Consider the following 15780-nt stretch of genomic DNA (forward strand, 5'->3'; position numbering starts at 1 on the left):
CCCTGAAGGCCACAAAAGGTAACAAAAGACTAGTCTTGAACATGATTGCTCGGCTAACAACGCCTGATAGAATAAAAAGCAGCTTGAAACGTCATACAGCGTCAACACAGCAGTTACAAAGGCCTGAATCAAATTTAAAATCTCCTGCACGAAAAAAGGTCTCCACGTCGGGCTGAACTGAACAATGATGCGGACGAGTATCGAGTACCGAAAACGAGCGACGTTTCTCTTCCGACAAGCAGACGTCAGTTACTTAGCCAATGTGAAAGGTTCATTGAGGAAAAGACAGGGGCACTCAACGGATCGTTTCGGTAACTTATCTGTTCGGAAGGCCTTTGATCCCCACTGATTTTCTGAAGAGAATTGTCAGCTCGAACTTTCGTGATATGAGAAATTTAATGTCTGTTGTTTTCGAATTGTAGAAAATGTCGTTTGGGGTACCCCAAAAAAGTCACCTATCATTTTCGGAAAGGCGATAAGACCTAAGGTTTTCAGGGAATGAACAAAAAAGCCCTAATAAATTCGAGAATACTCAAGTTCCCCTAGAATAACCGAACAGATAATTGTTTTTTAGTGCAACCTCAAATTAACCTACAGAGCTTTAAAAGTACTCCAGATAGCTTAAAACAGCGTTTAAAAGCATTTCAGAGAAAACGGTCGTTGGGTGCCCCTGAAAAGAGGCAAGAATTAAAGTTTAATTTAAGGAAGCAAGCGCTAAACGATAAGAACTTGAATAAACCTCTGCCAAGATAACAGACGCAGCTTACGCGCTTGGAAATACCGGTCAACGCTATGTAAGCTTAATTGTCATGAAAGAAATCACACAGTTCGCACCTGCCGAATGGCAAAATGTGAGTCAGTGTTTTTCTGTGGATAGTTGAGTTGGCATCCAGATGAAAAACAGGATTTTCAGGAGAATAAAAGGGAAATAGCAGCATCAGAAACGGCCGCCGCGAAAATAGAACTGGCTTTCTCCCGAGTAAAAATAGTTCTTTGAATAAACACGTAGAGGAAATTTAGGAAGTTTCTCCATGAATACGTACGTTTAGTATGTTTTAAATTCCTCTATTTATTTCCTATCATTCATTCTGACTAGGTACAAAATACTAGGTGGAAGATTTTATTCACCAAGTTTGAAGGATGTAGCTTAGCTAGAAGACGCTCAGTTCATTTTTCTAATTTTCCATACATTTGTCTATATTTTTTTTCCCGCGAGCCGCGTCCACCCGGCCAAATTTACAGACAAATGTATGGAAAATTAGAAAAATAAACCGAGCGTCTTCTAGCCAAGCTACATCCTTTAAACGTGGTGAATAAGCTCGCAAATCTCACAGATATTTTTCATCGCGACCAATCGCAAAGCACTGCAAGTTTACCGAAGGAGAGTGGTAATTTAGATCGCAAAACGCACAGATATATTTTGTTTTTTAACAGCGAATTTACCGAAGGAGGAAAATAGCCGTAAATTTGCTTCCAAAGCTTCCATCGCCTCCAGATTTCACCTACAGTTCCTGTTTGATAAATGGCAAAGGAATATTTCTCATCGCGGCCCGTCAGTAACACTGGAAAACAATGAAGCCAACACTCCACGAAATCGCATCGGTATTAACACGACCTAAAGGACTACAGCGACATAGAGAAAAAGGTACACAAACGAAGCCAGGGAAGGCGTTGTCATTTGTTTTCCACAGTGAAAAATTTGAAGCTAAAAATGTGAAATTCGAAGCGAGTGAGGCACTTTGACACAACATTGTCACTGTCAATACAAATATTAACGCGAACCACATTCTGTTATCCCTATGTGTTTTTTTTGTTGAAGAAATTACAACTGCAAAACTTAATGTTTAGATTTATTTCTACGCGGATAGCCATTCAAAAGTTGATGGTATTAGTACATCGGCCAAAGCATCCAGCGTGATGAAGTCACATGAAAAACCGGACTTGGAATGTTATAAAAGTTATAGATAAATAATCAGGTCTGTGATATATTTACATTTAACCAAATCGGGGAAGAACATGTAGACCGGACTCGACTGAGCGGCGAAAATCGAGCCTACAGCAAGGAGTAAAACAACAAACCCAGAAAAAATATTACCTTCGACCCTCGACCCTCGACATGGGACCCTCGACCCTCGACCCTGGACAAAAAGATAGACTCTAATCGAGGTCTATGGAGAAGAAAAGCAAATGTTGGAATTTAAAGTGGCCCCGAATAAGAAGAAGTACCGGTAAACATCTACGTAGCCCGAGCTCCCTGGCAGATACCGTTTCAGGTTTCTTTGCGGGAAGAGGCTCAGCGAGATATCAAAATTTTCTTTCCACTATTCATCTGCATCATCGGCATTGGAGTAAAGTCAGAAATTTTATAATTTTCCAATGTTTCTGTGCAACATTGCATCACTTGCTTTCCGAGAAAACCTAAAACCGTCCGTTGTATGCGGTCTACTTTGGTTAATTAGTTCTGTGTAAACAGCTTCTCTAACAACTGCGGTTTAGTTACGAAACCTCGGTAAGCAGTAACCGTAGTAAACAGTTGGTACAAAACGTGGACCCCTAAATCTGGACCCCCTTTTGGACCCCTTCTGGACCCCCTTGTGGACGCCTATTTGGACCCCCACCTGGACTCCCATCTGGATCCCCTATTTTTTCTTCGAGAAAATACGGTCTCCTGATTTAAATAATTAAACTTAGAACATAACACGATGAAGTTTATTTAATCAGTGAACAAAATGTGAAGAAATCAATGAATTCACAGAGTTGTGTCTAGAATAACAAAATGGCTGCGGCCGCCCTATGAGAGTTAATTAACCGGGTTATTTCTAATTAATCAATTATGATTAACCGGGTTACCGAAAAATCGTGCGTGGCCGCTATTTTCGGCAGTTCATTGAACTTAAACCGGGTTAACAGTTACCATGGAAATTAATTGAAAAACAATAGATTTTTTAACCGAGTTTGGTTAATTTTAAACTTCCTTTTTGCGTGGTCTAACCCAGGTTAGTGGTCTCTTATCAGTGCCGTGCATTGGCTTTTTCGTGAAATGTGTCAGTCATCACGGTCTGTATGTGAGATGTTGTTCACTGCGGCAGAAACAACTGCATAATCTGGCGAGTGGTAACAACAGTTCGAAACGTTTGTATTACTAGAGCGGATTTCTAGTTTTTTCCTAATATGTATTTTCTGGACGGAAAAATAGGTGGTCCAGAAGGGGGTCCAGTACAGGGTCCAGATTGGGGGTTCACGTTTTGTACCGACCCGTAAAGCCTCTCTCGTGAAAATACGGCATTTGTTATTTATTTGGCTTACGTGCCGTCTAAAAACTAGTCGTAGAAAACCTAACGAGCGAACGAGCGAGTAACTCAGATACTAGACAAACAAAGACGAATTAAAGAACAGATCTATTTCGAACTACTCTATGTTAGTTGCATCTAGATCACCAGTTAAGTACTCCAAAATTGTTTTTCCGGTGTGAAATTTCGTGCAAAGTTTGAAGTTGTACTACAAAAACAATTTCTGTCAGTCATTGCGAATCACTCGAAATCTGACTTTTCTAAGTAAATTGAGTAGCAGATAGCGAGAAAATTCGTTAAGTGTATTTTCCAGAAATTCTCTTTAACACAGCAACGATCAGAGGTAAACTCGACTGCAATTGACTCATTTTTTGCTTAAAATTGCTCGGCAAGAGAAACACAGGATTGCGCGCCATTACCGCACCGAGCTACAAACAACCAAGCAAACTCTCACAACTTCAAAACACTCACTTGAATTTACTTACAGTGACTTTCCTCGCCAATTAAAAGTGAATAGAGATAAACTTGCGTCGATTAATCGTCAATGGCAGTGTGAAAAAGTTAAAAGATTGACGATTATGCACCAGCCAAAGTAAACCCGGACCCCTTCACGGGATATGTGGGGCTTTGTAATGGTAATAGCGGAGCTCCGGCGGTCCCAAGGGCCACCAAGCGGAGCCCCATACCCTTATAGGGAAGAAAAGGAAACCCATGAATGAATTTTCTCATGGTTATCATGGCTAACGGTATTGCTCGTGGGCGCGTACGAACGACGACGACGGAGTCGCGCAAGATGGCGGCCATACTCCAGCTAATAAGTTGACCGAGACATGCACACTCGGTTTGTAGCGTCCCTCTTTGATATTGGACATCCCTGTTATGGTCAATAGTCCACGTTCGATATATCAATATTCTAACATGACTCCGAGGCTTTCAGGTCAAAATTGCAAATTTTTCAATTTTTTTTGGTCCCTCAATTCCTAAAAGTTCACTTCCTAAAGTTCGCTTCACGCTTCACTGAAATTATTCACAAATCTTCTTCATCTGAAGACTCGATACAATGTTGGTATCGTTTCAAGCTATTTGTCGCGCTCTCGAACCCTCTCAAACAAGGATGAACCAGTGAATGAATATGAATTACTCCAGTGGAAACATGTGTATTTTGCAAAGACCCGTAGCCCGCAATGCTGATGTCGAATATGAGGGGCAAATGTTCTACAACGCACAGCTAGCTTAATTTTCTCAACAGGACTTCATTTCTCTTCAATTTCTCAACTTCACAAGAGATGAATAGCGCAAGAAAGCAATAGGTTTTGGTTTTTCCTCAGACAAACTGGGTTTTCAATTTCACATTCCCGCGAGAATATCCATCAACATGCCACTACAAAACTTATTGCCATGCTTGGATTTAAAATAAATTGGGATTTGAACTTCAAAGGGACAAATAAAAGTGTAAGTTAGTTAAAGTAAAGATGATTCAAAAAATGTTGGCTTATCAACTTACTCTGTCCACAGCGTTTACATCTGCACCGTACTGTAACAACAGTTTGACAACAGACTCGTGTCCATACCAGGCTGCAAGGTGCAGGGGCGTCAATGAAAACTGCAGAAATACAAACAAAGAATCAATTCCACGAAGGCTACTTAATTTCTGCTGACCTGGCAGTACCTAGCCCTCGTTTGAAAAGAAAGGAGTTTTTCATTAGAATTCCTCCTTCAAATTTGCAAACACCAGTGAAATTATCTATATTTCAAAATGCTACCATTACCTTGCAATAAGTAAAAAAGCGTTGTTCTATTGTCACCATAGCCTAAATAAAATATGGATTGAGCTAATGCAACACAAAAGCTGATGTACAACTACCATATTTACCAAGATTTCCAACATTATTTAAGGAATGCGTACAGGTCCGTTATTAAACGTTGTTTTCACGTCTCGTACGAGTCGTACAAATGAGTTGCACCACTTAAATGAACGACCCTCAAGACAAGGTTAATTTACCTTAACCAACTTAAAGATTACGGATGGCCCCCGACGCAGCACAGACACTAACTGCCCCTGGCATACTTTGGTTAGACACAGAGATTTTCAAAATAACATGCAGTGTTAGGTCATCAGCCAGTGGTATCGACTTTTAAACTTGATATTAAACTAAAATCTGATAATGCCAATACTTTAGATTCCGGGTATATCAGAACCGTTTTTGAACGAGATCTGCATATCCAGATGGACTGCGAACTTTATTTTGTAGAATTATCGGCCTTTTTTACAATCTTGTCGTTATGTTTTCCTCTCCTCACGTTTTCGCGAGGATCCTCCAGATTTTACTCTTACCTAACGCATAAAAGGATCCCGTAACACTTCATAAATGAAAGGAAATTACTGTACATTTACCATGTCTGTTTGGTCAACATCTTCCCCGTTTTCAAGCAGCATTCTAACAGTCTCGCATTGTCCACTAATTGACGCTTTGTGTAACGCGCTTCTTGAGACCTTTAGCGTAGTTTAAAAGAGAAACATTTTTTTAAAAAAATGCAAGATTTGAAGCATAAATACCCCTCATTAACCTCGTCTCCTCGGCCTGTACTGTAGGTTACAGACCGACTTTTTTTATCCCTTTCGAGTGCGAAACGCTTGGGCTCAAACGCGAAAAAACGAGGATCCGTAACTTAAGCACGGGCCGAGAGGTATTTTCACAATTTCAAGATCTTTTGGTTTTAATTTGGGTAGTTTTATTAAAAGAAATTTGCCGCCTTTTCCGGGTCGGTCGGTCTTCGAAGATTACACTTCGATAATAACAAAACAGACCCCAGGGTAGCCCGACTCGCTTTTGAGCTATAAGCAGTTTTAACTTAAGCCAAAGTTAAGAGAACTTTTAAAGGGTTATGCTGTTACTATGGTAACCTTTTGAGTCACGAACTTGGCCACAATTTGCCTAGCAGTGATTAGGCTTTTTTTAGTTTTTACCATTTTTATACCATCAACATAAAAAGTGTAATAACATCGATTCATGAAAGAAGAAGCGCTGAAATGCTGGAAAGCACTGTGAGCCACTTTAAATCCTCAGCATATGAATATGTAGGCAATATCCCCTCTGTCTGACGCTATGTTTACTTAACGCGTTCGTTTTGATTTACACCTTACTTACTTTTGAATTTTTAGCTCTACTCTTCCAGTTCATATCGTAGGTCTCGTTCTAAAACCATAAAAAGAAGAGACAAATGCACATTTTGGTCAATACCTGCTCCAAGTATTGAAAACCAGCAAACAACTATCAAGTTTTGTTGCTAAGACCAGATGAAAACAATAACTTCTGAAAATCTGAACTTAAGTCGGAAGATCTCGTTGACTTGTGGGGATATGAGCTTTCCTTTTATGAATGATTAATTTTATGTGATAACTACATGTAGCTAAGGCTGATTGAATCACTTTTGCTTGAATTCTGTACAATGGCTTAATGCATGTTGTCAAGGCTTGCACTTAAAGCGAGGAAAGTCTTCCTTGGTTTTAAATTTTATCTATGTTTGAGATGAATTTCTGCCGACCTTTTGGCCTAGACTTGGAAGGTGACCTTTGTAGTAATAACCACCACTGTTTGCAGTTACACACTTCAAATCCACCTATGACGTTAAAAAAAAATGTTATTTAAAATAATAGGTATGATACAATTCATCAAATTATGTTTTACTAAGAGTAATTACGTCATGCGTGATATCAACGGTTGGCCGATGCTTCAACCTTTGTCCTGCTAGAGGGGGTTTCATATCAAAACAGAAGAAGTACGTTGTTAATACATAATCAATCATAAGAAATACTCAATAAGCCAGCCTTACTTTGAATATTGAACTCTTTACTTCACGACTGGAAGTTTGATGTGAAAAAATCAAATCAAATTTAACAATCACAGTCTGTACTTACTTTGCCATGGTAGCCAAGCCTGTAAGTACTTTCAGTACCATTGTCCCATGAGACTGCCACTGCACTTGCTTGGTTTTCCTTCCAATTCGTGATTTTCTTCACGGTACCAAATGTCCCTATTCCGCCATCTTGGTTGTCATATTCCCAGTCTGGACCTCTTGCAACTTTAGCTCCAGGATAAATGCCTCTTGCTTGAATTTTCCTTTCCTTGCTTCTTCTTGTGACAGAAATTCTACATCAATGCAACGAAATATAGGGTATAACATATTTACAAACAAAATTGACTGTTTTTATTCTACAAAGATAATATTTCAGACCCGATTGATTTTTATCAAGATCATAAGCAATTGCTGTTGTAGTGTGATCTTCTAGCTTGGATTGTTTTCAAATGTTCCAGAAACAAAGCACTCTACAAATTATTGTAACTAAGTTTTATCAAAAAGTGACTAATCAATGATGTTTAGTTGTGGTTACTGAGCATTAAGTAGTAACTTACCCATGGACTCTTGGAGAATCTTTCCTCTGAAAGACATGTTGTATGTCATGCTCATCAGCCATGTAACATGATGTACATAGGTTCACTGCATGATCCTCGCAGTCTAAACAGCTCCAACATGTTCCTAAAATAGGAGTCTGCTTGCAGGCAACGCAAGCTAAACCCACATGTTTTACACCTGCATTGATGATGATGAACAATACCAGGTCACGTGAAACTACAATTCCCCAGAGGCTTTAATCTTCATAGTCAAGCCCTGAGTTAAGCGTTTATCCTAACTCCAGGGGGGAGGACTCCGAGCTAAAAAGGATGGGGTGCTAATGGGAAATTTTGAAAAGGAGCCCTAAGAGGTACTGTAGAGGTCCGCAAATGATCCCCAGATCGCAAATGATCCCCATATTGTACTGCAAATGTTCCCCAGATTGCACCGTAAATGATCCCCGGACCGGAAATGGTCGCCTCGTAATAAAAGAGAAAATGTATGGACTCAGGAATTTGGACAGAGGATCAAAAATTATATAATCGATTTTTTCATTATTATAGTCGAACTTCTCGTAAGCGACCAACCAAAATGTCAATCCTTGTTGGTCGCTTACGGGAGGTGGTCGCTTACGAGAGCTTAGACCATACTAGATCAAAATTTTGCCTCATTACCATATGGTAACTGCAGAGACTTACCCCATGTTTTAAATGTCTTATTCATATGAAAAGTCAATTTCGAGAAAAAATACGGTACTTCCCACTGAGAAATTTCCATCTCTTGTACTATCCAGGAATGTGATAATGTTACAAACACCTTATTGTACAATTTCCGCTTTATTATCCATCAAGTGGTTGCCTATGGAAGGTAAAAAACAAAAGAAAATTTCAAGCTTGTAGGTCTGAAAGTGGTCACGGTCGCTTACGAGAGGTGGTCGCTTACAAGAGGTTCCAAGTGGATGTTACTAAAACTGGTAACGGGGTACGGGGAACGGGGAACGGGGAACGGGGAACGGGGAACGGGGAACGGGGAACGGGGAACGGGGAACCGGGAATGGGAGTCTGGGAACGAGTGTACAGCGGTAACGCGCCAAAGAACTCAACATGGCGGACAAAGGAAAAGAAAAGGGAACAGAGACGACAGGTATATTTGCAGGTTGCAGGTTGCATGTTGAAATTTAATTAAAACTGGAAAACCGCTGGCACTTAAAAGAAACGTACAGGTGGTAGACTTACCGTGACTGTTACATGACGCTGTTTACAATCGCTCAGAAAGTGGCTTCCATTTAAGTGCCAAACCGGCCGAAGCGATGGGAGGAGAGCCAGTATAGTATATACTAGTATATTCCGTCGGTTAAAATCTTATATTATTTCATTTCTTTATTTATTTGCTTCATTTGTGATGGCAATCTTCTGTTGTTGAGAAAAGACCCGAGCCAAATCTGGAATCGATGGAAACATCTGTGGAGCGGCCATCCAGATGGCTTTGAAGAGATTTCACTGGTCTCAGCGTGTCGATCGATAAGTACTTATAGCGGATCGACCGTGTTTTCACTATGTGAAAGAAGCGAACTACTTTATGTAAGAACCCCTGAAGAGTGTATAGGTTATTAATTATTTTTAATGCCAGCGGTTTTCCAGTTATAATTAAATTTCAACCTGCAACTTGCAAAATATACCTGCCGGAACAGAAATGTGAGGAAGTGTTACGGTTGTAAACGTGGGTTTCTACCGGCTGTGCCCCAGAGTCCAATATGGTACTGGGTTAATGTAAAGTCTGCATACGAGCCAAGTGGCCCACTAGGCCGGAGCTTATCCCGGTTTCGGTAGCATGAAGCAACTAGGAGTATTTCTACTCCTCCCTGGATGGGATGCTAGTCCATCGCAGGGTTACCCCCAGCATTAAATTCGCCGGTACTCATTTATACACTTGGGTAGAGAGAGGCACTGTGAGAGTTCAGTGTCTTGCCCAAGAACACAACACAATGTCCCCAGCCAGGGCTCGAACCCGGACCGCTCGATCAGGAGACGAGGGCACTAACTATGAGGCCACCGCACCTCCCATAGTACTGGGTTAAACAAAGCATAAAACAGAGCCTGGGAAGAAACTCGAATCGGTATTATAACATGCTTTCCCAATAGGTCAGTACAAATGCAGACTGCAAGACTGCAGACGGGGTACAAAATGCAGACTAGGTACAAAATGCACACTGCAGATTGGACACAATCAATATTTATTTGTGCTCACTCTTGCTAAAGAAAAAAAAATTACAATTTCAATTAAAATATTAAAAGTAAAAATTTGAGTACTAGCTGCCTGGAATAACCATAGGGGCTAGCGGAGCCAGGCAGCCAGCACAAAACGCAGACAGAGTAAAGACTATTTTTCGTCTGATACGTGACAACATGTCATCTGAAAACATAGCGAGTGTCACGCAGTCCCTTTTCCGCGGTCATCTTTCACCAACATTAGCATTATTGTGGAATATTCCTTGCTTGTTTCTTCATATATTTTGACTTTGACAAAGCGGCCAGGCCACAGGTTATTTATCTGCTGCTCACCTGATTTGCCGGCTCACTTGCCGATCTCCGAAAGGCCGCCACACTGCCGAATGCGAAGACAGCGGACGACCCGCGTTCAAAGACAGTCATGTGTTATGTCACTTGTCCTCAAAATCTTATTGATATGACAGCTCGTACACAAACTGAGAAGATATGAGTAGACTATGAAGGCTCGAAATTCTATTTAAGAATGACTGTGGCCTGGCCGATTGGAGACGTAGCTTGTGATAATACCGATTCGATTTTTCCCCCAGGCCCCATTTCATGGAGTCTATCTTTTTGTCGAGGGTCCCATGTCGAGGGTCGAGGGTCGAGGGTAATATTTTTTTCTGGGTTTGTTGTTTTACTCCTTGCTGTAGGCTCAATTTTCGCCGCTCAGTCGAGTCCGGTCTACATGTTCTTCCCCGATTTGGTTAAATGTAAATATATCATAGACCTGATTATTTATCTATAACCTTTATAACATTCAAAGTCCGGTTTTTCATGTGACTTCATCACGCTGGAAGCTTTGGCCGATGTATTAATGCCATCAACTTTTGAATGGCTATCCACGTAGAAATAAATCTAAACATTAAGTTTTGCAGTTGTAATTTCTTCAACAACAACAAAAAAACACATAGGGATAACAGAATGTGGTTCGCGTTAATATTTGTATTGACAGTGACAATGTTGTGTCAAAGTGCCTCACTCGCTTCGAATTTCACACTTTTAGCTTCAAATTTTTCACTGTGGAAAACAAATGACAACGCCTTCCCTGGCTTCGTTTGTGTACCTTTTTCTCTATGTCGCTGTAGTCCTTTAGGTCGTGTTAATACCGATGCGATTTCGTGGAGTGTTGGCTTCATTGTTTTCCAGTGTTACTGACGGGCCGCGATGAGAAATATTCCTTTGCCATTTATCAAACAGGAACTGTAGGTGAAATCTGGAGGCGATGGAAGCTTTGGAAGCAAATTTACGGCTATTTTCCTCCTTCGGTAAATTCGCTGTTAAAAAACAAAATATATCTGTGCGTTTTGCGATCTAAATCACCACTCTCCTTCGGTAAACTTGCAGTGCTTTACGATTGGTCGCGATGAAAAATATCTGTGAGATTTGCGAGCTTATTCACCACGTTTAAAGGATGTAGCTTGGCTAGAAGACGCTCGGTTTATTTTTCTAATTTTCCATACATTTGTCTGTAAATTTGGCCGGGTGGACGCGGCTCGCGGGAAAAAAAATATAGACAAATGTATGAAAAATTAGAAAAATGAACTGAGCGTCTTCTAGCTAAGCTACATCCTTCAAACTTGGTGAATACAATCTTCCACCTAGTATTTAATACCTAGTCAGAATGAATGATAGGAAATAAATAGAGGAATTTAAAACATACTAAACGTACGTATTCATGGAGAAACTTCCTAAATTTCCTCTACGTGTTTATTCAAAGAACTATTTTTACTCGGGAGAAAGCCAGTTCTATTTTCGCGGCGGCCGTTTCTGATGCTGCTATTTCCCTTTTATTCTCCTGAAAATCCTGTTTTTCATCTGGATGCCAACTCAACTATCCACAGAAAAACACTGACTCACATTTTGCCATTCGGCAGGTGCGAACTGTGTGATTTCTTTCATGACAATTAAGCTTACATAGCGTTGACCGGTATTTCCAAGCGCGTAAGCTGCGTCTGTTATCTTGGCAGAGGTTTATTCAAGTTCTTATCGTTTAGCGTTTGCTTCCCTAAATTTAAACTTTAATTCTTGCCTCTTTTCAGGGGCACCCAACGAACGTTTTCTCTGAAATGCTTTTAAACGCTGTTTTAAGCTATCTGGAGCACTTTTAAAGCTCTGTAGGTTAATTTGAGGTTGCACTAAAAAACAATTATCTGTTCGGTTATTCTAGGGGAACTTAAGAGTCCCTGTCCATAAAAATGGAAAATAACTCGGCAAGGGTCGAAAATTCGATTTCGCTCATATTTTCATGGTAGATAGGCTAGGGCATGACAAAAACTACTGGATAGTTTTTTTGGAAAAATATCCTTTTATTTCAAAGAAATATGCAAATTACCAAATTCCGTTAAAATCGTCATTTGACGCAACATTTTATTAAGCAAGTTTGAGAGCCTCGCATGCAACACTACATCATTCTTCCGTCTTTAAAACACTCAAATATTTTTGTGCAATGTTTAAATGTGTACTGGGTTGATTTTAGGGAAAGTTGCGTTGTCGTTTTGGGTGCAAAATAATTAAATTTCGAAGACATGTATTTCATTCACTTAAAAGTACGTCGTGAATATAATTAATTTTCACCATGTGCGAAACCTTCAAATGGATCAAGCTTCTGGTGGTTGAATTGCAGAAGGATGGTCTACAGATTCCTGTAAAAATTTCTTTGGGCAAATGATTGTGAGCGACGCGAGAGCTTTTCAAAGCACGTCAAAAATGCAAACATTTGGCCATCCGTCGTCAAATTTCAATTTACGGGTTAGACGTATATTTTAGCATGCGCCACATGACTTGACCTATGTTAAGTTGAAATAGACACAGAGCTGATAATTTCGAAATGTTCTAACCTCATTTGCTGTAAAAGGCAGGTCCAAAGCCGATTTGCCGTGTTTCTCTCACCATTCGTCGCACATAAAGCAGAAGTTTGCTTTTGCTTACATAACGTCCGATGTACATCGCCAACTGTCAACTTATTTAACGGTCGAATACCATGAATCTGTGACCCTCTTTCGACACATATGATCACCACTGCATCTAAGTCAAAAACGGCTAAGTCATTTGTAGATAGTTGCTTGCTTTGCACTACACCAAACTATTACGTTTGATCATCATGGTTTGATGGCTTGAATCCTTGCTTGAAGCGGTTCCTTGTTCGTCACGCAATGCTGTCATCCCATTTTAGGGGGTAGGGGTAGGATAGTTTCTATCCTAATACGTAAGGCTCTGTAAGGCTTGGAATCGCTGGGAGCACACAATCGTGTTGAGTAGGAAGAGATTGAATTAAGAAATGAAAAGAATGAATAGTTTACCATTGCCCCTGTTGTTATCTTTTACTCGACCACCGCTACCTACATGCCCTGCGTAATACTGTAACGCTAAACTCATACCTAGGTCTTTTCGCGCTATGCAATTATTTTTGGTTTATACATGTAATACAGTGGGCTACCCCCGGGGAAATGGGTGGTGACTGCTTAATGGGGCTAGCCGCTTAAATAGAGGTTGGTGTACCTTGAATATTTAATTTTTCACCATCTTTCTGCGCAGATGAACATCACTGCATCTAAGTCTAAAACGGCTGAGTCATTTGTAGATAGCTGCTTGCTTTATGCCTCTCCAAAATATTGCGTTTGATCGATTGCTGACCATTGTTGATAAACGTGTCGGCGCAGCACAATCTTACAGCCGTTATTTGTTCGTCACGCAATGCTGTCACGGCATACGCTGCACATTATAATCTGTTTTGTATAGAGTACTCTCAGGATAAGTGAAACAATTTAATCATTGTTCATCTGTTTGTTCATATATATAATAATATGTGTATATTTATATAATCGTGTTCCATAGTGTACGTTGCGTCGGTCCAAGTCACGTTTGTTGTACGTTCTGACGTTTCAGACAACAGCTGATAAAGCTAGTGCCTGTACTCACTAGAATTTTGAGAAAACCGCCATAAACAAATTATAGATCAACGAAGCAAGAACTACCTGAAATAAAAATAGGAAATCACAACTTGTCTAATTACGTGAGTAAATAGCCCTGGCCATGCCATTTTATTTGGCGTATTTTGTTTGCTTAGTGGCGAGGCATTGGTATGTAACAGAAAATAGTGGACTATTGTCAATACAGTCCAAAATTATCGTCAGTAAAATATTGTAAGTAAAACACCTATTGACAGGTTACCTCCGCGGCCACCATTTGGTCATTCCGATAAGGGTTTCATTATTGTCTTTACCCCTATTAAGCGGCCACACAAAATTTAAGAACTTTGTTTTGGAAAGGGCGATGGCAGATAAGAGTCTGAAACTGAAGTGCATGACGAGTGATAATTCAAACACACGTCTATCATGATTGTCTTGAATTGACTCCATGTTCGCCAAGAAATTTATAGCCCGACAGTGAAAAATTAAATATTCAAGGTACACCAACCTCTATTTAAGCGGCTAGCCCCATTAAGCAGTCACCACCCATTTCCCCGGGGGTAGCCCACTGTATTACATGTATAAACCAAAAATAATTGCATAGCGCGAAAAGACCTAGGTATGAGTTTAGCGTTACAGTATTACGCAGGGCATGTAGGTAGCGGTGGTCGAGTAAAAGATAACAACAGGGGCAATGGTAAACTATTCATTCTTTTCATTTCTTAATTCAATCTCTTCCTACTCAACACGATTGTGTGCTCCCAGCGATTCCAAGCCTTACAGAGCCTTACGTATTAGGATAGAAATTATCCTACCCCTACCCCCTAAAATGGGATGACAGCATTGCGTGACGAACAAGGAACCGCTTCAAGCAAGGATTCAAGCCATCAAACCATGATGATCAAACGTAATAGTTTGGTGTAGTGCAAAGCAAGCAACTATCTACAAATGACTTAGCCGTTTTTGACTTAGATGCAGTGGTGATCATATGTGTCGAAAGAGGGTCACAGATTCATGGTATTCGACCGTTAAATAAGTTGACAGTTGGCGATGTACATCGGACGTTATGTAAGCAAAAGCAAACTTCTGCTTTATGTGCGACGAATGGTGAGAGAAACACGGCAAATCGGCTTTGGACCTGCCTTTTACAGCAAATGAGGTTAGAACATTTCGAAATTATCAGCTCTGTGTCTATTTCAACTTAACATAGGTCAAGTCATGTGGCGCATGCTAAAATATACGTCTAACCCGTAAATTGAAATTTGACGACGGATGGCCAAATGTTTGCATTTTTGACGTGCTTTGAAAAGCTCTCGCGTCGCTCACAATCATTTGCCCAAAGAAATTTTTACAGGAATCTGTAGACCATCCTTCTGCAATTCAACCACCAGAAGCTTGATCCATTTAAAGGTTTCGCACATGGTGAAAATTAATTATATTCACGACGTACTTTTAAGTGAATGAAATACATGTCTTCGAAATTTAATTATTTTGCACCCAAAACGACAACGCAACTTTCCCTAAAATCAACCCAGTACACATTTAAACATTGCACAAAAATATTTGAGTGTTTTAAAGACGGAAGAATGATGTAGTTTTGCATGCGAGGCTCTCAAACTTGCTTAACAAAATGGTGCGTCAAATGACGATTTTAACGGAATTTGGTAATTTGCATATTTCTTTGAAATCTTTGCCAAAAAAAAACTATCCAGTAGTTTTTGTCATGCCCTAGCCTATCTACCATAAGAATATAAGCGAAATCGAATTTTCGACCCTTGCCGCGAAATTATGAATTTGTCTGATTTTTACAGGCAGGCACTCTTAAGTATTCTCGAATTTATTAGGGCTTTTTTGTTCATTCCCTGAAAACCCTGTCTTTTCCTCAATGAACCTTTCACATTGGCTAAGTAACTGACG

General features: G+C 40.1%; 1 protein-coding gene across 1 annotated transcript in view; it reads right to left on the bottom strand.

Annotated features, from left to right (window-relative positions):
- LOC110044616 (uncharacterized) overlaps positions 1–15780 on the bottom strand; it is a 42663-nt gene that overhangs the window by 9806 nt on the left and 17077 nt on the right. The window contains exons 5-10 of the mRNA XM_089271119.1: positions 7706–7883; positions 7210–7441; positions 6837–6911; positions 6440–6487; positions 5686–5784; positions 4795–4893 (exon numbers count right to left, since the gene is read on the bottom strand). Of these exons, the coding sequence (XP_089127245.1) occupies positions 4795–4893; positions 5686–5784; positions 6440–6487; positions 6837–6911; positions 7210–7441; positions 7706–7883 (731 nt within the window). The remainder of the gene's footprint in view (positions 1–4794; positions 4894–5685; positions 5785–6439; positions 6488–6836; positions 6912–7209; positions 7442–7705; positions 7884–15780) is intronic.

This window comes from Orbicella faveolata, unplaced genomic scaffold (assembly GCF_042242905.1).
Source record: "Orbicella faveolata isolate gen_17 unplaced genomic scaffold, um_ofav_v1 contig_34, whole genome shotgun sequence".
Lineage (NCBI taxonomy): Eukaryota > Metazoa > Cnidaria > Anthozoa > Scleractinia > Merulinidae > Orbicella > Orbicella faveolata.